This window comes from Phyllostomus hastatus, unplaced genomic scaffold, assembly GCF_019186645.2.
Source record: "Phyllostomus hastatus isolate PE091 unplaced genomic scaffold, TTU_PhHast_1.1 phas_contig_900, whole genome shotgun sequence".
Taxonomy (NCBI): Eukaryota; Metazoa; Chordata; class Mammalia; order Chiroptera; family Phyllostomidae; genus Phyllostomus; species Phyllostomus hastatus.
In genome coordinates this window covers 36,415-61,242 of record NW_025333985.1, presented here as the reverse complement: position 1 = coordinate 61,242, position 24,828 = coordinate 36,415, and the positions used below count along the sequence as shown (strand labels likewise).

At 61.1% G+C, this 24,828-nt stretch overlaps 1 protein-coding gene across 1 annotated transcript; it reads right to left on the bottom strand.

The window, feature by feature from the left end:
* Positions 1-12,477: 12,477 nt before the first annotated feature.
* On the bottom strand, positions 12,478-24,803 carry LOC123827871 (butyrophilin subfamily 3 member A2-like). Its single transcript, XM_045852320.1, has 10 exons — positions 24,719-24,803; positions 23,370-23,508; positions 20,363-20,415; positions 19,801-20,142; positions 17,945-18,226; positions 16,544-16,701; positions 16,369-16,389; positions 15,592-15,615; positions 14,174-14,216; positions 12,478-13,344 (listed from the first exon to the last, which is right to left on the bottom strand). Exons 1-10 carry the CDS (start codon positions 24,801-24,803, stop codon positions 13,067-13,069), a joined length of 1,425 nt encoding a protein of 474 aa, XP_045708276.1. The 3' UTR covers positions 12,478-13,066.
* Between the last annotated feature and the right edge of the window lie 25 nt (positions 24,804-24,828).

The window sequence follows — 24,828 nt, the reverse complement described above, 5'->3', positions numbered from 1 at the left end:
GAGTCTCCATCCCGCTGCTGCCCCCTGCAGGCCGCGCTCCACACAGCAGCCAGCTCGTCCTGCCCCCTCACCTCCCTCCTGCTCAGCCCCTCCCACCGGGTCCATGTCACCAAGGGCAGAAGCCCAGGAACTTTGCACCCTGTGCTTTAAATTATCCGGATGGTCTAAGCCTAAAAGTTTCCAGAGTGGGGAACACATTTCCACATCTTTTGAAGGATATTTATTGTATTTCATTCCTATCACAGACCATTTAAAAATATAAAACATAAAGGAATGACAATTAAATAAATTAGAATGGTAATTGCATCCTGTGTTGCAGGTGAATGTAAACACCTGTGGATGCATTTGGCCACATGTGCTCAAGGGGCGACCCAAAAAGAGAATTTACTTATAAAAATTGAGTTTTTATTCTCACACGTTTACCGTCTCGGTCCCCCCCTGGATGGGGGACACCCATGGGGACGGCCCTCCACCGCCCTGAACACTCTCTGGACTCGGCGGCTCTGACGCCTCTCAGAGCTTCTGCCGTTTTCTTTCACGTCTTACACGTCGGGATGTTTCCCTTTGTGGACTCTTTTCAACCGGGAAAGAAAAATAGTGTCCCTGGGTGAGATCAGGTGAGTAGGGAGGGTGGGCACATGGGTTTTTGGTCAAAAACTGCTCAATATTGTGCAGGTGTGGGCAGGTGGGCTGGTCAATCACCTGTCGGGAAATGGGCCAATACTCTGGGAGAGTCGTCAAAAAATTTCACTTAAGCTCAGCACCGCCTCTCACAAGAATGCCAGCTGGTCACTGGACCAGTGCCCACCCTCCCTACTCAACCGATCTCACCCAGAGTGATTGTTTTTCTTTTCCGCATGAAAAAGTCCACAAACGGAAACATCCCAGCATGTAAGATGTGAAACAAAACGGCAGAAGCTCTAAGAGGCGTCAGAGTCGTCGAGTCGCGAGGACCAGTGGTCAATGCAGGTGGGCTCCTGGAACTCTCGCCTGGCGGGGGAGCCTGCACTACAAGGGGCCCACCCTCCAGAAGGTAATTCCTGTGGTTTATTTTGGTCCTTCCTTGTATAGCAAATGCCCTGAACAAGTTTTTTTTTTTTATGCCTTTATTTATTTATTTGTAGAGAGCGGGAGGGAGGGATAAAGAGAAGCAGAAAAACATCCCTCTGTGGCTGCCTCTCGCACAACCCAGGCATGTGCCCCAGACTGGGAATCCACCATCCACCCTTTGGTTCACAACCGGAGCTCAAACCACTGAGCCACACCAGCCAGGGCTGAAAACATTTATCCTTGCTCCCACGGAATACACTGGCAGGAGTTACTCTTAAAGAAAAACTGGCATTAACACAAAACTTCATATTTAATTGTGCTCATTAGTAAACTCTACAATAGCAAAATGTATACACTGCATCCAATTTTGTTACAATTATAAATAAAAATGTGTATTCAAGACATAATTCCTGCCCCGGCTGGTGTGGCTCAAGGACTGAGCACCAGACTACAAACCAAAATGTCACTGATTCAATTCCCATTCAGGGCACATGCCTGGGCTGTGAGCCAGGTCTCCAGTAGGGGGCGTGTGAGAGGCAACCACACACTGATCTCTCTCTACCTGTCTTTCTCCCTCCCTTCCACTCTCTAAAAATAAATAAAATCTTTAAAAAAATCGTAATTCCTAGACGCACAGGGACACAACACGGAATACTGAGAAGGCGAAAGCTCCCTCTCTCCGATCAGGAGGGAGACAGACGCCCACCCTCACCACCCCCCGCACCAGAGCACTGGGGGTACGAGCAACAGCGGTCACGTGAGACAGAGACAAACAGCAACCAAATCCGAAGGAGGAGGAGCCTTCCCACCGCTCGCAGACGGCAGGACGCGGTACGTAGGGACCGTTTGAGGACCCACAAAATCCCATTAGAACGTGGAAATGAAGGCAGTGAGGTCGCAGGACACAACGTGGACACGGGTGCACTTCCGGGCAGCAGTGACGGGTAACCAGAGGGAGGTGTCGTCAGCCCCTCCTGCGGTTGCGTCCGAAAGCAGAAACCACCCGGGAACAAGGTCAACCAGAGAGCGGACAGCCTGCGCCCGGACGGCTGGAGGAACCGAGAAAGGAGACGAAGAGGGGACACCTGACGGGGGACACACTGAGCTTAGGGTTGGCAGGAGCAACTCTGTCACACCGACCTCGCTGCCCAAAGCCAAGCCCAGCCTCAGGCTGTCCTTGTTGAAACGCCGATGGCCTTCTCCTCAGAAGGACAACAAGGAATCCTGAAATATATTTATTTCCAATCCCTTGCGGTTCATTCCTCAGTGAGGCAGACATGTCAGGGGGAGGCTGCGGCCTTTCTACCTGGCCTGACTCCTGCTGGGATTGAAGTCCCCCCCCAGTGCAGTCCCCCATCCCAGGGTTACTGCCCCGGTGGCGGGAGCGCTGGGTGGGAAGGTGGCAGAACCCCACCCTCCTTCACAGACTTTGGGGCACCCAGAGGTGCGGGGTGAACCTGTGTGTGTTCCTCTCTCGGAAAGTGGCCCTGAATCCGGGGGCCTCAGGGGGACCCTTTCACCACAGACACATGTCATCCTAGGAGACAGTCATCCTAGGAGACAGTCGTCCTGGCCACCCTGTGACCCTGTGCATCTATGACATCCACACTTGGGGTGATTCCTACCAGCCGGGTTGATGTGGGGTGGGCTGCAGAAACCAAGGGCCCCCCGAGCCTCCCTGGGTCCACTCCATACCATCCCGGCATTCGGCACACGGCAGGGATGCGGGCTCCAGGTGGCGGTGGGCCAAGGAGGACTCAGGAGGACCCAGGCTCGCTCAGGTTACACTCCGTGACACAGTCCAGGTCTCAGACTCTCCACACGTAGGAGCCTTTGAAGGGGGGCACACAGTGATGATGGGGGGGCCCAGGGCACAGACCGCCCCTGGTCCCTGCGGCCTCTGCTTGAGGGATGCCACACAGCACCAACCCTCAGCTCCTGTCTCCTTGGAACATTCTGGACTGACTCCTGGCTCCATGTGTTCCAGGGACTGGAGACCTGCCTCATCCTTGGGTCTTCCCGGCATGCGCAGCTCCGGGAAGAGGGGTGCTGAGTGTGCACCCCAAAGACCCTGGCCACCACTACTGTAGCTTCTGAGCCTGTGCGCTGGGGAGCCCAGGTCATAGAGAAACCGGCCTCCGAACTGTCACAGGCAACCAGGTTCTTAGTGATCGGGACAAAGACTTGAACTGAACACCCAGAGTTCATAGAAGAGAACATGGGAGCAGGTCAACTCCAAGCAGAGATTGACCTCAAGGGCTGGAGGGACTTTATTCTTATAGGGTGGATCCTTCCTGGCTAGTTTTGGTGGGCTTTTACTGAGTATATACAAGTAGTTGCATTACTTTAAAGCTACTGCGCATGTGGTTTCCCAAGATCCTCCCCGACTGGCCACCAGGGAAGAGGGTCCCACAATGCTAGGGAATTAATCCCCGTTTCTCCCAGGGTCCCCCTGTACTAGGTTCACCTTTCCCTAAGCCAGAGAATTATAGCTCTCCATGCAAGAGATTGGTGGAAAAGAAAAGTTATTTATTCAAGTTACACAGACTAAAAGTAATGACCTAATGTCTTGGTTAAAATCCCAAAGTCCCTTGAAACACCCACAAACACACATAGTCCTTCCTACCCCCCTTTGCCCAGTCTGGGGTACCGTGTCTCAGGAAAAGAAATAGAAGTGTGTGGCCTTCCTCAGTTCCCAGCACCACTGGTTGTGTTGCCGGGATCTCCAGCTAAAGCCTCGTGGTGATTCTTCTCATGGCTGCGGGGGGGGGGAGTGATCCCCCTTTCTGGGAGAGCGACGGCAGCAGCAGCAGCACCGAGAGGGCTTGCGCGGAGCCCATCGTGTCCTGGCCAGAGCAGGTGGCCGCAAGGTTGGCTAGGCCCGAGAGTGCGGGCGCACCGTGCGGAGGCCTGGTGGTGGCTGGGGCGGCCGGGCAGTGACCCGGTGCTCCCGAGTCACTTACTGGTGGCCCCTTCTCGTGGCTGTGGCTGCAGAGCCGGCTGGGGCTCAGAGCCGGGCAGTAGAGGAACCGCAGGCGGCTACATCCCGGACGGTGTCTGCACGGCTGCGGAAGGCCCCACTCTGCTAAAGCCGCATGGTTCTCTCTCCTCAGTGACTGAGGTCCTCCCTGCACTGCCACAGCTGCATGGTTCTCTCTTCTCAATGGCCAGCAAGTCTGGATTTTAAATCCCCTCGGCCAATCTTCCTCTCCATCCTCATTTCCAACTCCTCCCACACTCGGCTTCACATGCCAGAACTCGTATCCTTCCAGCTTTACTGGGCTGCCATCCTGAGTCGGGGCAGGCGTGGCCCCATGTCGTGGAGCCAATCGTCTCCGAGCTCCCATGCAGGCGCTGTAACTCAGGGGACCTGCCCCCTCCAGTTACATCGGGGTGGGGAAGTTACTTCCAGTCCCCTGGCTTAGAGCTGATCACAGCTACTTAACATATCTATGCAACCAGCCAAAGGCTATAGACATGCCAAACGACCACGCCAGAGGGTAGCTGCGAGGCTGCTGCTATGCGAAACAGCTCTCAATGGCCCTGCTTCACTTGTCCCTTCCCCTGGGGTGGAGTGTGAGGACATTCTATATATTTTTCTAATATTTCCTGGACACCTTGAGTTCTGAACTCCATTACAAATCCTTCTTTTGGGGACCCTTTGGCGGCACCCTCCTACAGAACCGTAAGGCCAGAGTTGATTTTCAGTAAATAAAAGACCCGGCTTCTTAAGAGAAACTCTCCGCCCATCCCGCGAAAGGGTGGCTTCGGTTTAGGCAACAAACGCTCCAGGCTCCGGTCCCTGCCCCTCCCCCTGCAGTCTCAACTGCACTCCCAGCCCAGGGCTGGAAGCAACCGCTACTACCCACCCCCACCCGCCTCTGGTCGGAAGGTGGCAGTTTCCGCTTCACCACATTTCCCAGACAGTCAGGGACTCCGCCCGCCAGGCTCCACAGAGGCCCGGACAGAACTTGGGCAGTGTCCAGTCTCCCCACAAAACTGGGGACCCACCTCAGGTCCCCCGCCAGCGTGACCTGCACCGGGGCGCACCCCGCGGACCGGTCCCGGTCACGTCGTGTTGGGAACCGGACCACCAGTGAGCTCGGCCTTGTGTTCCCCACGCCCTCCCCCGCCTGTCCCGCAGGGAATCTGGGGTCCCGCGGGAGTGGGAACGGGGCTGCCCGGGCGCTGGGAGAATTCCCACCTGAGCCGCTGGGACCCCAGTGCGCGGGTGCCGGTGCGGGGGCGGGACAGAACGCGGTCTCCCCCTGCCCCAGCCCCCGCCCAGACCCCTGCTCGGAGCTGGCACTTCGCCCGCGGTGGCAGCGGGAAGCGCAGAGCAGTCTGGACGCGGACCGCCCTCCCCAAGGCACCTACTGTCAGCGGACGACGCAGTTACAGCGTCTCTTCTGCGGGAGCTTCTCCCCGGGAGCGCAGCGGCGCCCAGTCAGTCCCCTGGAGCCCAGCCAGGAAACGGAAATGCTGAAGAAACCGCCACGCTACAATGGTGGCCGGGGGCCAGGCTGTCCCCGAGCCCAGGGACTGTGCGGCTCCGCGGGAAGAACCCGGAAGACCCCGCAGAGGCCCCGCCCCGGTCCTCCCCCAGCGCGCGGACCCGCCCCAGCCCGGGCTGTCGCTCTCTTCGAGTCCGAGCGCGCACCGCTGGGGGGCCCGCTGCACTCGGGCTGGAATCCTCCGTCTTTTCCCTTCTCCATGAAGACACGGGTGGTGATCATGGTGCCCAGACAAACCGAGGAAGATGAAACAGCTCCCGACCAAACCACGGCTGTCTGCGCTCTGGCGTCGGGAAACACAGTGAACACCTAAGTGAAGACACACGCTGACAGAGTTTCCAGCAGCCGTGGGACCGAATACAGACAGACCGACCCCACGAGCGCTCGTGAGGGATGTGAAAACCCTCGGTTGGGGCACCTGCACCCCGAGTCCACGGCAGCACCGCTCACAAGGGGGAGACACGGACCCGCTGAGTGAGATGCACAGATGGATAGACAAAGCCCCCACGTGTGCCCACAGACACACGCACACGCACCCACAGGAACCCGTCACCACAGGAAGGAGGACCCCTGCCATCATAGGACGGTGGACGCACGGGGGGAGGGGGGCTCAGGGAGACTACTCTCACAGAGACATGCCCCAGCTGACCCCATGTCACCACGTGGGCCCCAAACTCCATCCAACGTCATGAGACCTCCCCTCTGACCCTCCAGGGGTTCTGTCGTCTTCACACCGTGCAGGTGGGTCTTTGGGTCGTTGTGAGTTTATTTCTGTGTCTGCTGTGACCTGACAGCCCAAGTCCTCCTGGGCCTGGGGACGTCCAGGGTCCCTAACACCACTTACTGAAAAGCTGTCCTTCTCACACAGCGGTCCGGGCTCAGGATCTGTTTGTTTAAAAATGTCCCCGAGTCCCTGAACAGGAGAGTGAACACCACCACACGTGTCTGTCTGCACCCACGTCTGAGTGTCCCTCGTGCACACAGAGAGGTGACACCCTGGCAGGTCCCACTGTGACCCAGGGGCTGGGGACACCAGCCTGAACGAGAGAAGCCGGGCACACAAGGCCACATGTCACTGTATTCTGTGTCTGTGACCCGTCCTGAACAGGGGGTCCGTCCCAGAAAGTAACTCAGGGTTGCTGGGGCCCGAGGGGGAGGGGGGCACTGCTGGTCCCAGGGCTGATGGGAAGGAGCGGGAACTGCACTGACCCCCCCGTCAGACGGCTCCCCCGGGTCACGGGGTCTCCTCTCCTCAGACAGACCCCTTAACAACAGGACCCCCTCTCACCTGGACCAGGCGGGCCGCACACCGTGTCCGCCGTGGAGTTGCACTGCTGCAGGACCACTGTCCCCTCGGGACACCTGGGGGTGGGGGTGACACAGCCTCACTGTTCCTGCTTCCACGTCTCTCCAGCCCCAGGCTCCCGGGTCCACACTGTCACCAACAGAAGGTGTCTACGTGGGGCGCTTCCCCGGCCCACTTTGGGGAGCACCGTGTGCTGTGATCACAGACCCCACGAGGGGCCCGGGGACACAGGAAGCTGCCAGCCTCACCCCAGAACCAGCCCTGGTCCCACCAGGAGGACAGTTGACCTGTTTCCCCCATGGACGTCCATGGCCATGTGTGTGGGCCTGGGAGCTGGAGGGGAGGGTCCGTCCTGCTTTAACAAAGGCTGGGGACGCAGCTGCTCCCTCCTCCCTGTTGCCAGCAGAGGGCGCACCGTCAGTGCAGCGCGATCTGGCGTCCTGGGCAGGTTCGCTCATGCCTGAGGTGGGGAGGAGTGACTCACTTGCTAAGGAAGTCATGTGGGTGCTCTGGGCACTCCCCCACCCCCGCAGGGCAGGGCGGCACCTGTCCTGGACTCTCAGTCACGGCCTCTGTGTTTCCTCCTCCCCCGGGTCCCCACCTTCTTTCTGGGGAGCTCGGGGCTTATTCTCGGACCCCAAACTCCAGATCACAAAGGGAAAAACATTGCAGACCCCTCCAGGTTCAACAGCATTTAGGAACCTAAAGCCCGTCCAGCCTGTCCCTTTGCTCTCCTGTGACCGCTGCGGGGACACGAAGAACATGGGTACAGCGTGGCTAGCATTCAGCTGTGGAGCCGAGGTGTGGTCTTTTTAGAAAGAACTGCGGCTCCTGGTCCCTCTGCCCACCCATTTCCCCACCCCTGCCCCATTCAGAAAGCACCTAGAGAGGCGGAGCCAGGCTCCCCCGAAGGCAGTTTCCTGCTTTGCTCTCTGCTGAGGACACAGCTGGGACAGAGCAGCATTAATCGTTGCCACCCGGGGCATTTTAGTCTTAGGTCACAGTTTCCAACCACACCTCCACCCCTGTGACCCACTGGTCACCTGGAGTCCTGCCAAAGAAATGTGTGGAAAGTCCCCCCAGCGCCCGGGAGGGGCAGTGTTCACACAGTGAGAAGCAGGCCCAGGAGGCAGGGGTCCCATCCGCTGTCCTGGGAGCCAGCTGAGGACGTGGAGCCACAGGGCCTGGGTGGCCCCCACCGAGTGCCCCTGCCCTGCCCTGCTGCCCGGCCCATGTCCTGCTTCTTCGGTTCCTCTGGGACCACCGTCCCCAGTGCTCCGTCCCCAGGGCCAGATTGGGCGGCCTGCCTCTGCTGGGGCAGCCCGGGGTGCCAGTGAGGGAGGGTGGGGCAGCGGGCACAGACCCCACAGCCCGCTGCAGAGGGAGGCCGTGGCCCCGCCCACAGCTCAGGAAAGACGGGGGAGAAGTGGGAGGGAGGAGGGCACAGGAGGGACCCTTGGGCCCGGACGTGCATGTGTTTCCCCCTGACCCCAAGGCCCAGGGCAGGACGGGGCGGGACAGGGTCCGCTCACTGGTGGGCACTTGGGCTGCTCCCAGCACTGGGCTCCTGTAAACTGTGCTGCTGTGAACGTGGGGAGCAGGGCGCTTTGGATTGGGGTTTCAGGGTTCCCTGGGTATGACCCCGGCAGGGGGGTCGCTGGATCAGAGGCAGATCCCCGGTGAGCTCCCCGAGGACCCCCACACTGTTCCCACAGGGGGGACCCGTGTGTGCCCCCGCCAGCAGGGCACAGGGCTGGCTCCCTGTGCCCCCCACCGCGCCCGCCCCTGCTGTCGGTGGGCGTGCTGGTGCGGCCTGCTGGCCGGCGGGAGGCGGCCCCTCGCTGCTGCGGGACAACTCTGACCTGCGGGCACACCTGCCCGAGTGTGCGGAGGTCCCGCTGGGAACAACCCGGTTCCTTCCCGTGTTGGAGGGGGCTGGAGGAGGGGAGCCGGGGACTGCGTGATGCAGCATTTAAAGTCTCACACAGTCCACTGGTGCCCGGTGACCCCGAGTGCAGAGCCTTCCTGAGTGGACCCCTCAGAGGGAGGCCCCTCGTGTTCTGGGGGAGGGGGAGCGGGGGAGGAGAGTGAGGCCAGATTAAATTCCTTGTCGCAGGAACAGCACAGACCTGGGCTCTCCGGACCGCACGGACCCCTGTTGCAGAGTCAGATCGTGTCCCTCCTTCCCGGGCATCGCTGGGGCTTTGTCGCAGGCAGCGCCTCCTTGCAGCGCCCCGGGGCCAGCGGACATGCAGGCTCATTGGAACTACACGGCAGCGAGCACACTGTCGCTCACTCTCCATCTTCTGCGGTCCCGCACCCTCTCCCCTTACCTCCGTGTCCATGGGGGCTGGGGGTGGGGTGGGGGGGCGTTGTTTATAACCCCCTTCTTATCAATCAATGAATAAATCTATCTCCAAATAGCATAAAGATAAAATAAAAACGCCTTTCTTGTCATTTTAGGGCGGACAACTAGCAGGCACCAGATACTTCTTTTTAAAGATTTTATTTATTTATTTTTAGACAGAAGGGAAGGGAGGGAGAGAAACATCAATGTGTGGTTGCCTCTTGCGTGTCCCTCACTGGGGTCCTGGCCCTGAGCCTAGGCATGTGCCCTGACTGGGAATCCAACCAGCGACCCTTGGGTTCCCAGGCCGGGACTCAGTCCACTGAGCCACACCAGCCAGGGCCTAGTGACATTTTACGTGCACAACACCACGTTGTTAACTACAGGTACTACCTCCTAGGTTGCCCCGAGTCTCTTCTTGCTGAACTCTACACACTCTGGACAGGGGGGCCAGACTCCACTGAGGAGCCGGAGGTGGCAGCTGTGTCAGTAACGTCGGAAGGGTCACCGCCCAGCTGGTTCTGCAGGCACACAGGGCCACCGCCCTCTGCCCACCCGCGGGCACCTGCGGGCTGTGTCCTGGGAAGGACAGTGGCCAGGAGACGCCCCAACGTGAAGGGTCCGGACGGGGAGCCTGTCAGTCATCCAGACCTTCCCGGGTCCCGCCCCAGGCCTCATGGAGCAAAACAGGGCGCCTGTCACCAAGGCTTGGAAAAGCTCAAGTTCTGAAGCCACGAAAGGGAACAAATCACCCCAGCAACGTGGTTCACGGTGAAACAGGAACCAAGAACACGCTTCACTGGAGAGATGACAGGAACCCAGCTGCCCTTTTCCACCCGGACGGCCTGTCCCGGGCCCACCATCGCTGAGGCCTTTTTGGGCCTCCTGCCACTGGGACCCAGCCCAGCCTGCCTGCACCCCAATGCGGTTGTGAACAGTCCAGGGACCCCTGTCAGTGGCGTGCTGGGTGCCCTGATGGTGGGTGCTGGTGTGGCTGAGCAACCTGTCACCTGGGTGCCTCCCACATCTCCAAGCCCCCACCTGGAGGCCCAGCACGCCCTCGGGAGCAGGGGGACCACAGGGACCGAGGGCCTTCCAGAGCCTGAACTGGGGGAGCTGGGGGCTGGGGGCGTCTCAGAGGAGCTGGCCTCACACTTTCCCCAGCCAGGGGACACACCCACGTGCAGCGTGTGTCCTGAGGGAAGGTTGCCCCAGACTGTCAGGAATCCGCGGGTCCCGGGGAACCAGCCGTTTGACGCCCCCGTCTACCCCAGTGAAGCCAGGGACTCGGTGGGCAGGGTCGCCAGGGCTGCTCACCCAACCCTCCCGGCCAATAAAGGGGTCCTGACGCCCAAATGCGCGGTTTGCCCGCCGCGAAGAACGCCGTCATAAAATCCCGGTCCTTTCATGTGAGCCCCGTCCGGCACCCCGCCCGCCACCCCCCCCTTCCACAGCCCCATTTTCCTGAGTGCCCAGCTCGGGCTCCCTCCGCCCACCCCCAGATGACACCCGGCCAGGCAGAGGACCAAGTACCCCTCACGCTCGGCCTGTCCCCGAGGTCCAGCTGGGGCAGCAGGGCGAGGCCCGGATGGGGCCACATGGGACCGTCACGGGTAGAGGCGCAAGAGGACCCTGGCACAGCCCAAGGGGCGGCTGAGGCTGCGCAGGCGATGGTCTCACGGGGCAGGGCCTCAATCCCAAAAGGGTGTCCCGAGCTCAGGCCCAGTCTGTTGGGGACAGGTGGTCTCCCCTCTGCCTCCTAGGCAGGCGTGTACCCCGAGTCTCCGGCCACACCAGGCCTGGAAGCCGGCCCACCAAGACCCCGGAGGACGCAGGCCCAACAGGACCGGGGTGACCCCTGTCTGACCCGGGGGCCAGCCCCTCCGGCTGGGGTCACCCCTCAAATGCCTCATTGAGCACTCACCTTGCTCCTGGGAGCAACCCGTTACCCTAGTAATCCTGGACCCCAAACCGCAGGGACTCATTCCCAGAATCTGGTGCCCTTGGTGGGACTGACAGTCCTGCCCCACCCCACCCCGCCCCGTGGTTTGCCTAGGGAACGGGTCCGGTCGCTGGGCAACCGCCCCAGGCTTCAACACCACCGTCCCGCGGCATGCTGGGAGTTGTGGTGTACAGGTGGACGTGGCCGGCGCACTGGAGCCTTGTCCCTGGGATCACGCAGGGTGCTGGGGAGGACAGTCCCTCGATGAGGCCCCGCACAGGGCGAGGGGCAGAGGTCGAAGTCCCTCTGCGGAGACGCAGGCCTCAGGGACAGGTCATCTCGTGCATGGGTGTTGAAGTCAGCATGACCCCCGTGGTGTGGGGACAACCCCCCAGCCAGACGGTCAGAGATCCGCCCCTGGGGCTGCAATGGGCTGGCCCGGACAGAAGACCAGTTCCAAGCAGGCTGAGAGGAAGGGACTGGGGGTGGACGGGGGGCGTGCGTTCCAGGCAGAGAGGACTGTCCTGCGAGTGACCCCAGGAGAAGGCAAGATGCTGACAAACTCAGTGTGACCACAGGACCCACGCAGCAACGCCAGCCAGAGTTTGGGACTTGAGGTGTGGGCTGGGGCTGGCAGTTCTCCTAAACAAATCAGGAACGGCAGAGACCCTCCCCAGGGTGGGGTAAGGGGGGGTGGCGGGGAGGGTGGAGGCCAGATCTGTGCTCCCACCCCCAGTCCAGCTGCAGTGGAGGAGCCTGGACTCGGGGAGGCCGGAGGGAAGCCGGAGTGGACAGAAGCTGAGTCAGTGACGGGAGCAGCGTGGAGGGAGGCAGGGCCTAGGGGGCTGGGCACACAGGTCTGGGAGGGACAGGGGACCCTCACACCCTGGGGTGGGGGGACTCGGGAGGAGATGCCTGCGGGGACGACGCCCAAGGGCCTGGACGGGACAGGCTGGCTGGAGTGGCGTGGACTTCGCTGAGGGACTGCGTGGGAGCTGAAGGTGCTCGGCGCCCCACGGGAGTGCGGGGCCCGGGTGAGCACCTCCAAGGACGGGTGCTGTTCGGGGTGAGTGTGGGAGGGGCAGGGCGGGCGCGCTGTAAGGGGAAAGCTGGACAGACGGTGCTGTCACTCCCAGGGACAGAGGCCCCGGGGACACCACAACCCGGACAAGAGGCCACTCTAGCCTCTGGTCCCCGATTCGGGGCCCTGCACCCACAAACCACACCCTCGGCTCCCCTGACTCTCTGTGCACCACGTCCCCTTCCCAGGACAACACACCTGAAGTTGTCCACCCAACAGGAATGAGAGGCAACACCATTTAGAATATAAATTTTACTGGGTAAAAAAGTTTCTACAAACATGTGAACACACTATGGAAGAGAAATTTTAACACATAAATAAAACTGGAAAAGCACATATGCTGAACTGTCTAAAGAAGAGTAGAAAGGTCTCTAAAGCTGGCATGTGAGTGTCCCCATGTCCCAGGCGCTCCCAAGTGGAAGCCGGGGACATCACAGTGCCTGAGAGATCAACAAAAGAGCTGCTGGGGTCACACACGTGAACAGCCATCCCTCCTGGCCTCTGTTTCTGGAGGAGGCCACGGCTCTCGGGCCCACCGAGCACAGCCCGTGGGTCCCTCCTGAGCAGCTCACGGCACCCGGAGTCCCCTGAGGGGCAGCCTCTACGGCACATGGGCTGCAGGCAGAGAGCCCCGTGGCCACATGGACCTCCCCATCGGAAGCTTCCCGAAGAAGCTCCTTGGACACGGAAGGGGCTCCGTCCCACCTGGGATCTGTGAAGGTGCCCACGGGAAGGGACCTGGGGAAGGTCAGCACCCAGGATGCTGCTAAGTCCCAGTCATTGCCAAAGGAGCTGACTCCAGTTCGGGGCTCTGCGTCCTCACGACCTAAGATACCTTCAGCACCAGCTCGTTGCTAACATTCTCCAGACGATCCCGCAGCTGCATCTCACGGAGGGCCGCCACGAGCCCGCAGGGGGATGCGATGTGCTCCAGCTCGCTCTGCCAGCGCGGCAGCATCCTGTGGTGCTGCTCCGCCAGGGTCCCCGGGTCCCCGTGCTCACAGGTGACAAGGTCGTTCTCCTCCAGTCCCTCGGACCTCATGAACATCCTCCAGGTAGATTTGGGAACCTCCTGCCCGCATTCGGAGTAGATCCTGTTCGTGGCTGAAAAGAGAAAACCAAGGAGGGAGACTTGGCCTCGTCCCTGGGAGGCAGGCGTGGCGTGTGCTGTGCGCTGTGAGGGTCCCAGCTGGCAACCAGGTCCAGGGTCCGCAGGAGGCCCTGGGCGCCCAGGCTGCCCTAGCAGAAGGGACCAGGCAGGGGGACAGGAGAGCGCGGTAGGACACGACCCGGCCGGGCTCCTGACAGGCCTGACGCTCATTCACACGGAGCCAGGGAGCCCGGCAGAGGGGCCTGCGGGGCCCGAGGGGGGGAAGCCCCGGGGGGTGAGGTGTCCACTGAGGCGGCCCCTGCTGACCCGCGGGACCAGAGCGGCTGTGCGGGCAGCAGGGGCGAGGTCTGTAACCTCGCTGGGCTCCCGACTGTCTGACCTTTGGATCTGCCACGTGGGGGGTCCCCCTGAGCTGTCAGAGGACGAGAGTACAAGCAGCACGCGGCCTGTCGCTGGTGCCGCAGGAAACCCTCACCCCCGTCCCACTGACAGCAGCGCCGCAGCCCCCGGGGCCTCACCAGGCCTGGGTCACCCAGGCCTTCCTACCGGCCACTCACGTTCCTGCTCAAACCCGTGGATGCACAGTAACGCAGGGCCGCCTGCGTCTGCCCTCACAGCCAGAGGTGACACTGGACGGAGGCCCGTGTGCCCTCATGTCTGCAGTGAGTGTCGGACTGAGAGTCTGATGCCCACGGGACGTCCCTGAGCTGCCTGGGGGCCCAGGGTCCCGCTTCCCAGAAGGGAGGACGTTGGGTCATGACGTCACACCTCGACAGTCACTATAAGGGAAGTCCTTAGGGGACTTACCCTCAGGGGACTTACCCTCAGGGGACCCGTCCTTCAAAACAAACTTTTCTTCATATTCCTGCGGAGAGAAAGGAATAAAACTTTCAGGAGACTCCGGGGTGGCTTCCTAGTGGAATCTGCGGAAACAGCCGCCCGAGTTCGGGTGGGCGGGGCCGGCGGGGGCAGCGGGGCCTCCACACGCTGTCCAGTCAGTGTCTGGGGACGGGGCCCGGCCTCTCAGAAGGGGCAGAGAGCGCACAGCCCACCTGCCCTCCGGGTCACACTCCCCAGGACACGGCCTGGCCCGGGGCAACACTGAGCTTCCTGCTGCCCTGCCCTGGAGGGACACCAGCCTGCACTGGACGCCGGACAGGCTCCCCATCCTTCTGAGACCCTGCGCACACCGTCCCCCTTCCTGAAGGGTCCCTCTCCCGAGGGTCACGTAGGGAATATCTGGTCATCCCGTCAGGTCCTACTCAGCTGTCACGGCCTCATTCAGGCCCCGATGGAAGGAGGACAGTGAGTGTGCTCCGGACACTGGTGGTCGTGGCGCCTGTGTCCGTCCCACAGGGACATGCGGCGCCGTGTGTGCGCCCTGCCTCCAGCGCCCATGGCCGCTAGACCTACCCACTCCTGATGACGCACACAGCACACGGGAGGGGCTGGGGCCACAAGACCTCGGAGGCCGCGGTGCGCGCTGGAGACTGAGGGGTCAGTGCTCATGAGCCGGGTCTCCTCCAGGCAGCGCCCTCCCAGCGCTGGGACCTGGGAGAGCTCGGTCCCTGGGTCTTGGTGGCCCCGGGGAGCCACCGTTCCCTCGGGCAACAGGTGTGGTGGGGATGTCACAGGCTGCACTGTGTCCCCAAAGATGTGGGTGTCCTAAGCCCAGAAACCGGAGTGCAGCCTTGTCTGCCAACTGGGTCGCTGCAGCTGGGACCTGTCCAGATGAAGCCCTAACTCAAAAAGACTAGTGTCCTCTTTTAGGGACACAGACATGCACAGGGGGACAACGCCACGGGAACCTGAACATCCGCCCCCAGCACAGGGAGACACTAACATTCTGTCCTTTAAGCTGCCTGGTCTGTGGGGCTGCGTCTCCGTCACCGGGGAAACTCGGACAGGAAGTTAGGGCACGCAGGGCAGCACTGCGCACGCCCTGCACGCACACGGCACGTGTGCCACGGACACAGGTGTCCTTGCTGTCACACCTGCCCAGATGCCCCTCACCAGGTGTGAGGTGTGTAGGGGAATCTGCCCCCCCCAGAGGCACCTGGGTCTGCAGCGCCTGCTCCGGGGTGGCCCTGCCTGCTTCGGGGCACCACCGCCTGCAGCTCGACACTGGCCTCAGAGTCCTCAGGGGACCGCACGGCTGCGCCCTGCTGCTGCAGCAGTGGTCTGGTGTCCGCGCCGGCAGCTGGTGGGCCGCGCTCTGCATCCTGGGGCAGTAGACTCACCCTGGGCTGGGTGCCTCCCTGTGACTGAAGAAGAAAGCCGTGACTTTTGGTAGCAGGGGCCTGCAGCGCAGCCCTCCCCAACCGCTTCTGGGAAAAATGCCACCTCGTCTGGCAGCTCAGGTGGGGACGTGAGGTAGCAGAGAAAAGTACTTCGTGGGGTCAGGTGCAGGGTGGCCCCCCAACTCTGCAGGGAGTCTGAGACAGGGGGGCTGTGTTTGAACCCAGCAAGACAGGGCTGCATCCAGACCCCTGGGACCTGGGAATGCGGCCTTTGCAGACGAGGGAGCCGTACTGGACGAGAGTGGGCCCTACGTCCAGTGCCCACTGAGGATCATCAGGAGACAGACCCACGGGGAAGAGGCCGGGTGAGGACTGAGGCCGGTGCTGACTGATGGGCGCTCACACCAAGGAGCACCCGGGAGAGCTGACCACCCGAGACGAGGTGGGCCCAGGGGCGGGGGGACCTGCCCCCAGGGCCTTGGACGAAACTGGCCCCCTGACCCCCAACCTAACACCTGGATCAGACTTGTGGCCTCCACATCCGGGACATGGTCAGTTCTGTGTCTTTCAGCCCCGAGTTGGGGAGGACGTTTCGCAGCCCCGGGAAGCCGTACAAGCCCCGTGCCCTCTGCGCCGCCCTGTGCACCCCGAGATCTAGGCCAGCAGAGTGGGGTCTTCCCCAGCACGGCCGCTCCGGGCTCTAGTGGGGCCATGGGGGGAGCGGACGCCGCCCGAAAGGCTGAACTGCGCACGCTGGGGACGCGGATGGGGACTTACCGAGCTGGTCCTGCTGCGTCTCTGGAAATAAACAGAAAATGAAGTCCCGTTAAGGGGATGCAGAGAATGCAGGGGGTGGGTGTGGGCAGGGCAGGGAGGTCGTGACCTCCTGCAGCTGGGCCACACCTTGGGCACTTCCCCCCCCCTGCAGCTCTGCCTGCTGCTTCCTTCTCACCTCGGGCTCGCTCTCCTCATCCTGAGTCGGCGCCTTCTTCCTTTTCCAGTGTCCCAACAGCAAGTACACCACCGCCACCACCACCACCACCACCAGCACAATACCCAGCACGATCACGAGCACCACCATCCAAGGCTGTGTGTCCCTGAAGAAGGAGCCTGCGAAGGGGTGGCGTCAGCCCCTGAAGGGATCTTTCTGTCCCCAGAGCGCCCAGACTCTAACTGTCGCACAGTCAGGACGGTTTTCCTGAAACGTCTCCGCCCCCATGGGATGAGATGGAGCATGAGGACGCACACACAGTGTCACTGACGTCCCCTCTGCACCCCCCCCACTGACTACCTGCCCCCCCACAGTCAGCAGAGTCTGGTGGTGAAGAACAGACTCTGGGTCTGGGGGCCTGGGTTCCAGTCCCGGGTCTCCTGCCCGACCAGCGCTGTGACCTTGAACGAATGACATAACCGTCTGTTGCTGGCATCCTGATCAGTGAGAGCATTCAGTTAGTGCTTATGCAGTGCCTGACGCAGGGTGAGTGCCACGCAGGTTTCATTCAGTTTTTAAAACGGATTATTTCATCTTGGTGATGGCGAAATCAGGCCCCTATGTGGCTGGTGAGCAAGGTATCTGTCCCGTCCTGTGTCTTGGCGACCTGCCCGCTCCAGCACAGCCCGCAGGCCCGTGTCTCTCCCCCAGGGCAGCGCCCATTGCACATTGGGTCCCCTCCGGTGGGCACTCCTAGGCTCTGCCCTTTGTCCCAGGATCACAGGTTTAAAAATACCCGGTCACAGGGGTCACGTCCCACCGCTGCAGGCTGGTCCGTGGGGTGGTCCCAGAAGTGGGTTTGGCATCAGTCAGTGAGCCGTTCGGGTGCAGATGGCCCTGCGCCCCCACAGCACAGGGCCGACCCCCACAGCAACACCATCCAACACCAGGAGCACAGACGGCTACGGGGCTGTCTCCCCACAGCCCGCCACCAGAGGGCGCCCACCCCCTCGTTTGTCCTGCTGCTGCCAAATACACAGAGGGAAATAGTTCCCTGTTCCAAGGAATTTGTCATCCTCCTGGGAGTTTTACCTTCCTGGAAACCGATGATTTCCGTTTTTGCTCCTTTATCCACCATGTTCCTTTACATAGTAAGAAGATTAGCCCTTTCACTGAGATTTGGGTTGTTTGTGTTTCCCCCTCCTGGTGTGTTTGCTGAAGTTTCCCATCTGCCCCCACGACCCACTGCCTGGCACCGTGTGTGGCAGGAAGAGCTCAGAAGGTGTCTGTGACATAAACCACCTCAGGGGAAGGAGCCCACATTCCCTCTCTGTGCCCCTGAGGGACCCAGGTCATCAGCAGACCACCACACCTTCCTCCAGGGACCACCCAGGAGCCCAGGGCAGGGGGCAGGGCACTCACCTGCGATGGAAAGCCTGGCTGACCTCTCCTGGCCCAGCAGAGGGTTTCTGATGACACAGGCCACCCCCTCCCCAGAGCCGACTTCCAGGATCACAGAGGCTGAAGCTGCATAAAGGCCCTGGGGGTCTGCAGCCTCAGGTGCTGCCTCCGAGGGCAAGCTGTGTCCCCTGGCGTCTCTCCACTGGATCTGGGGCTGCGGGTACCAGCCGGCAGACGTGCAGTTCACACGGATCCCTCCAGCCTCGTAGCCCTTCATGTCCATGTGGGGATCAGAGCCCAGCGCTGGGGAGGAAAAGTGAGCTGAATCGTGGGGAGCCCTCTGTACTGGTGGGGTGTCCTTACCAGGGAGGGGCGCACACACTTACCAGCCCAGCAGGGACTCACCAGGAGCTGCTCCCAGCGTGTGCTGTGCAGCAGAGACTGATGCCCGATGGGGCCACGGTCTGACTCTGGCTGGACCCTCGTGCTGGATCCAGGGGGCTCTGGGCCAGAGCAGGGGCTACTTCCCCCACAGCCGGTCTGTGTCCCAGACAGGCTGGTCCCTGGCACAGCTGCTCATCCCTCCCTGGGCAAGCATGCAGGTGGTGCCCCTTAGCCTAAGTGGGTCCCATGGCACCGCCCCTGTCTGTTCTGCCTGTCCTGTGGGGGCCATGCTGTCCTGTGAGCAGGAGGAGACACACTGTGTCCTGGAGCCGCCCGAGCAGGGACTTATATGCACGGCCCCTCGGGAGGCTCCTTCCGCCCTCACTGCCAGGCTGCTCAGATCGCCTTGCAGGGTCTCCCCCTGGAAGTGTCCACAGCGAGGCTGTGCAGAGGGGAACCTTTCCCACGGAAGACAGCGGACCCGGGGCCAGGAAGAGGGGAGCTACTGCCACCTGTCCCCACCCCCTGAAGACACGGAGGGGGAGGAAGCCCTCTGAGGACCTGAACACACAGAGTCCTGCAGGGGGGGCTCCGTCGGGGGAGCCGAGGTCTCCAGGAAGGGACAGCAGGCTGAGGAGGGGCCGTGCGGGGACCAGGCCGGGGGGCCGCACCGTCCCTGCTCCACCAGCCCCCCCGCACTGGAAGCCACAGGGCAGGGCTGTGTCCGGGGAACGAGAACTGCAGCCCTGACGCCTGGACACGAGCACTTTCGTGGGGCAGCACCTCAGACAAGGCGCTTCGTCACTGGGGTGGGTCAGGGCCACGTCAAGGCCACTCAAGGGTGGGGTGACAGCACAGAGGAAACAGGAACCGTGTGCAGTGACCCACCTCCCTGTGCCGGCTGTGAGTGACCAGTGACACCCCGCACCATCCTGACCGCGTCCCACCCAGAGCCCAGCGCTGCTTCCACATCCCCCCGAACCGCACGAAGTCCTCCCTGACGCCCCCTCTCTGAGACACCCCGGTGTCCTGGTCCCCAGGGGAGCGTCCTCCCTCGCTGCACCGAGGACGGACACAACCTGTGCAACTGCAGCTGTGTTCCCGGGGGTCAGCGGGGAAACTGGGCCCCACAGGAGTTGTCTCTGTAGGTCAGACTCCTGGACCCAGTGCAGCGGGCAACTGGGGGTCCCACGGCCCTGGTCTGGAACATGCTGAACCCAAACACCCGTTTGCCACCCACTGCGGGGAGGTCCCCTTCCTCCCGTCCTGGACCTCCACCCCCCTGCTGAGACTGGTGGGCAGCATGGGGGACTCTGTACTGGGTGCAGGAGGAAGTCACCCTGGGGGACCCCTGGGTGTGTCACAGGCCTCAGAGGAGCAGAGATGGAGGTGGGGGGGCACCCATGCTGGTGAGCAGCCCACGTGCTCTGGGGTAGGTCTGCAGCCTCTGCCCCCGCCCAGGGAAAGGAGCCTGGAACAAGCCTGAGGCTCACCTGCCACCTGCAGCTCCACCTGGGCTTTTGCAGAGAAGTCTCCATCTTGGAAATAACACAGGTAGGTTCCGTTGTCAGAGACGCTGACGCTGTGAATCCGGAGAGCGGCCTTCCCCGCAGTGACGTCCTCTCGTAAAATCGAAGTTCTCCCTCGAAACTCCTCTGCCGGCGTGTCCTCCTGCCCGTGTGCGTACACGTGCACTACCTGCCTGTGGCCGGGTCGCACCCACATCAGCTCCATGGTCTCAGCGCTCATCTCCGGGGACAGGTGACAGGGCAGGTCTGCGTCTTCACCCACCATGGCCAGGATGGGCTCGGGGGGTCCGACCATAGCAAACACAGCTGGTCATCAGAAGGGGGGGGGGCTCCGTCAGAGGGAGCAGGGTCAGAGGGCCAGGGTGTGACCCAGGCAGGGAGGGTGAGATGACAGACACCTAGACAGGAACTCAGTCCTCACACAGGTGCGGTGTGGATGGGCCTTGCAGGGGGTGGGCGGAGTCCCGGGTTCTGGCTGGGCCCGAAGGGGAAGGACGCACACACACAGACGCACAGCCGGTCCTACCTGAGCAGGGGCTGAGCAGCTGGACCACGGCGAGGCACACAGGGAGGGCAGGCAGACGGGGCACCAGGCACCTCCCCATCCTGACCTGCTGTGCACAGAGAGAGGCCAGCAGGGGCTGGGCAGCAGGGACCACCTGGAAGGAGGAGGAGGGATTCCACGTGGAGAGGCTGCCTGCCCCAGGGCCGACCCGGGCACCACCGCCATCACTGGGGACCCCAGAGCCTCCTCTGCAAATGTGCCCTGGGGGTCTCTTCACCTTGGATCCCTCCATGGAAATCAGCCATGAAACATGGATCGGTAATGCAGATACCTTATCCCTCGCCAGCAGGGAGCACCGGGCTCTCCTGTGGGAACCTGCTCAGAAGCCCCCCCCACTTGCCCACACTTCCCTGCCCCAGCCAGGTGCCCCCCCCCAGACCACCCTCTGAGGAAGGCAGGCCCCTCTGCTCTGAGTCTCCATCCCGCTGCTGCCCCCTGCAGGCCGCGCTCTGCACAGCAGCCAGCGCGTCCTGCCCCATCACCTCCCTCCTGCTCAGCCCCTCCCAGGGGGTCCCCTGTCACCCAGGGCAGAAGCCCAGGGCCTTTCCACCCTGTGCTTTAAATTATCTGACTGCTTTAGGGGATGGCTGGGTTGGGGTGCAGTGGTTCAGGGAAAATGGAGAGAACTGTACTTGAACAGAATTAAAATCATAATAAATAATAAGAAAAATATCTCAATGATTTGAAAGATTAAAAATTTCCCAGAGTGGGGGGACACATTTCTACAATATTTTGAAGGGTATTTACTGTTTTTTCATTCCTATCACAGACCAACTTTAAAATAGAAAGCCTAAAGGAATGAAATTTAAATAACTCAGAATGGGAATTACATCCTGTGTTTCACGTGAATGTGAACTCCGTGGATACATTTGGTCACATGTACTCAAGGGGTGACCCAAAAAGAGAATCTATTTATAAAAACTGTTTTTATTCTCACACCTTTGCCTTCAGTCACCCTCACATGCTCCCCCCTGGATGGGGGACACCCGTGGGGACATCCCTCCACCGCCCTGAACACTCTCTGGACTCAGCGGCTCTGACGCCTCTTAGTGCTTCTGCCGTTTTGTTTCACGTCTTACGATGTCGGGGATGTTTCCCGTTTGTGGACTCTTTTTCACCGGGGAAAGAAAAACAGTCGCGCTGGGTGAGATCGGGGGAATAGGGAGGGTGGGAGCACCTGGGTTTGGTCAAAAACTGCTCAACATTCTGCAGGTATGGACAGGTGGGCTGGTAAAGTCACCCTGTCAGGGAAATGGGCCAGTGCTCTGGGAAGAGTCCTCAAAAAAAATTCAGTGAAAGCCCAACGCCAGCCTCTCACAACAAACGCCCAGCTGGTCACTGATGCAGATGGGCTCCTAGAACTTTCTCTGCCTAGTGGGGAAGCCTGGACTACAAGGGGACACACCCGTCCAGAAGGTAACTGCTGGTTTGTTTATTTTTTTTTCCTGTTTCTGGTTTTGGGTCACTCCATGTATACCAAATGCCCTGAAAAAAGTTTTATCATGTAGCACCCAAAGATTACATTGGCAAGAATTGCTTTTAAAGAGAAACTGGCAATAATACAAAAATTGACATTTAATGCTGTTCATTATAGTAAAATCTGCAAGAGGACTGTGTATAAATTGTATCCAATTTTGTTATAATTCTGAATAAAAACGTGTTATGAAAAACATAATTCCTTCCCTAGCTTGTGGGGGTCAGTGTACTGAGTGCAGGGTTGGGAACCAAAGGGTCACTGGTTTGATTCCCACTCAGGGCACAATCTTGGGTTGTGGGCCAGGTCCTCAGTAGGAGGCGCATACCAGGCAACCAGCACACTGAATGTCTCTCTCTCCCTCCTTCTCCCTCCCTTCCCTCTCTCTAAACAGAAATAAAATAAATCTTTAAAAAAACAAACAAATGTAATTCCTAGACACACCATGACACAACACACAATGGTGAGAAGCTGAAAGCTCCCTCTGTCCGATCAGGAGGGAAGACAGACGCCCACCCTCACCACCCCCCGCCCCAGAGCACTGGGAGTCCGAGCAACAGCGGTCACGCGAGACAGAGACAAACAGCAAGCACATCCGAGGGAGGAGGAGCCTTCGCACTGCTCGCAGACGGCAGGACGGGCTACGTAGGACCGTTTGAGGACCCACGAAATCCCATGAGAACGTGCAAATGAAGGCAGTGAGGTCGCAGGACACAACGTGGACATCGGGTGCACATCCGTGCAGCAGTGACGGGTAACCAGAGGGAGGGTGTCGTCAGCCCCTCCTGCGGTTGCATCCGAAAAGCAGAAACCACCCTGGGAACAAGGTCAACCAGAGAGCGGACAGCCTGCGCCCTGACGGCTGGAGGAACCGAGAAAGGAGACGAAGTGGGGACACGCGATGGGGGACACACTGAGCTCACGGTCGGCAGGAGCAACTCTGTCACACCATCCTCGCTGCCCAAAGCCACGTGCAGACTCAGGCTGTCCTGGTTGAAACGCCGATGGCCTTCTCCTGTCAGAAGGACAACCAGGAATCCTGAACTATATTTATTGTCCATGCCTTGCGGTTTATTCCTCAGTGAGGCAGACATCTGTGCTGGGGGGAGACTGCGGGCCTTTCTACCTGGCCTGACTCCCTGCTCGGATTTAAGTCCCCCCTCCAAGTGCTCGGGACTGTGGGCTGGGTCGCTGCCCCAGTGGCGGGAACTCGGGGGTGGGAAGGTGGCAGAACCCCAGCCTCCTCCACAGACTGCAGGCCGCCCCAGAGGTGCGGGGTGAACCCTGTACGTTCCTCTCCGGACAGCGGCTCTGAATCCCCAGGGGGCCTCAGGGGGACCCTTGCACCACAGACTCCACCCATGTCATCCTTGCAGACACGCGTCCTGCTCACCCCGTCATCCTGTTCACCTGTGACACCTGCCCTTGGGGTGATTCCTAGGAGCCAGGTCGCTGCAGGGCGGGCTGTGGGAACCAAAGGGCCCCCGAGCTCACTGCGCCCACTCACCCTCCCGGCATTCAGCACAGGGCAGGCACGCCGTCTCTGGGTGTCGGTGGGTGGTGAAGGAGCCAGGCTGGCACAGGCTGTACTGGGTGACAAGGTCCAGGTCACAGTCTCTGCTGACGTAGGACCCTGTGGAGGGGGACACACGGAGGTGAGGCTGTGAAGGGACACCGACCTGTTCCCTGCGGCCTCTGCTTGAGGAGGTGCCACAGCACCTGGCCGCCTGTCCCCAGCACAGCACCAACAGCTGTCCCTCAGCTCCTGCCTGAATGGAACCTTCTGGACTGATAACCCAGCTCCATGTGTCCCAGGGGAGTGGGGACCTGACTCACCCTCGGCTCTTCCCGACCTGCTTCAGCTCTGGGAAGAGGGGTGCTGAGTGTGCACCCCAGAGCCTGCGCCCACCCCTCCCCCATGGACCCTCCGCAGCTTGCCGGCCAGGGCACAGACCAGCCTAAGTCATCCACAAACAGGCGTTCACCGGGTGCCGCGAGAGTTGATTTGTATTAAATAAAGGCTTTCTTTTTTTAGATTTTATTTATTTATTTTTAGAGAGGGAAAGGGGGGAGAGAGAGGGAGAGAAACATCAATGTGCAGTTGCTGGGGGCCATGGCCTGCAACCTAGGCATGTGCTGTGACTGGGAATCGAACCCTACGATACCTGGTTCGCAGCCAGCGCTCCGTCCACTGAATAAGGCCAGCCAGGGCAATGCCAGCCAGGGCCGATAAAGGCTTCTTAAAAGAAAATCCCCGACCACTCACGGAAAAGGCGACTTTGGTTTTGGTTTTAGCAACAATACCAAGCGCCCCAAACCCGCCGGTCCCTGCTCCTGCCCCTGCACTTCCAGGGCCACGCCCTGGGCTGGGAGCCAGCGCTCCTCCCACCCGCAGCCCCGCCCCCACGCCCTGGGGTTGCAGCCATGGCTACTACCACCCCCACCCGCCTCTGGTCAGAAACCGCAAGTGTCGGCTTCACCCCACTTCCTGCGAAGTCAGGGACTCCGCCCGCCGGGCTCCTCCGAGGCCCGGGGAGAAGGTGGACAGTGTCCAGTCCTCCCAGAAAGTCGTAGATCCAGTTCGGGTCCCCCTCCCCGGCGTGACCTGCGCCAGGGCACGCACCCCACGGGCCAGTTCCTGAACCGGCGTGTTACGAGCCGCGCACGAGGAAACTCGGCCTTGGGTTCCCCACCCCCGGCCTCTCCCGCGGGGAATCTGGGGTCCCGCGGGAGGGGGGATCGGGGCCGCCCCTGAGCCGGGACAGTTCCCAACACGAGCCGCTCGGACCCAGGGCGCGGGGGCGGGGGGCGGAGGGAAGGCGGCAGGTCTCCCCGTGCCCGACCCGGGCCCCGGGCCCCGGGCCCCCGGCCCGGCTCAGAGCTCGCCCGCCGCCCGCCTGCGGCCTCCTTGCACGTCCCCGGCGACATCAGACCCGCTGACGGGGTCCGCCAC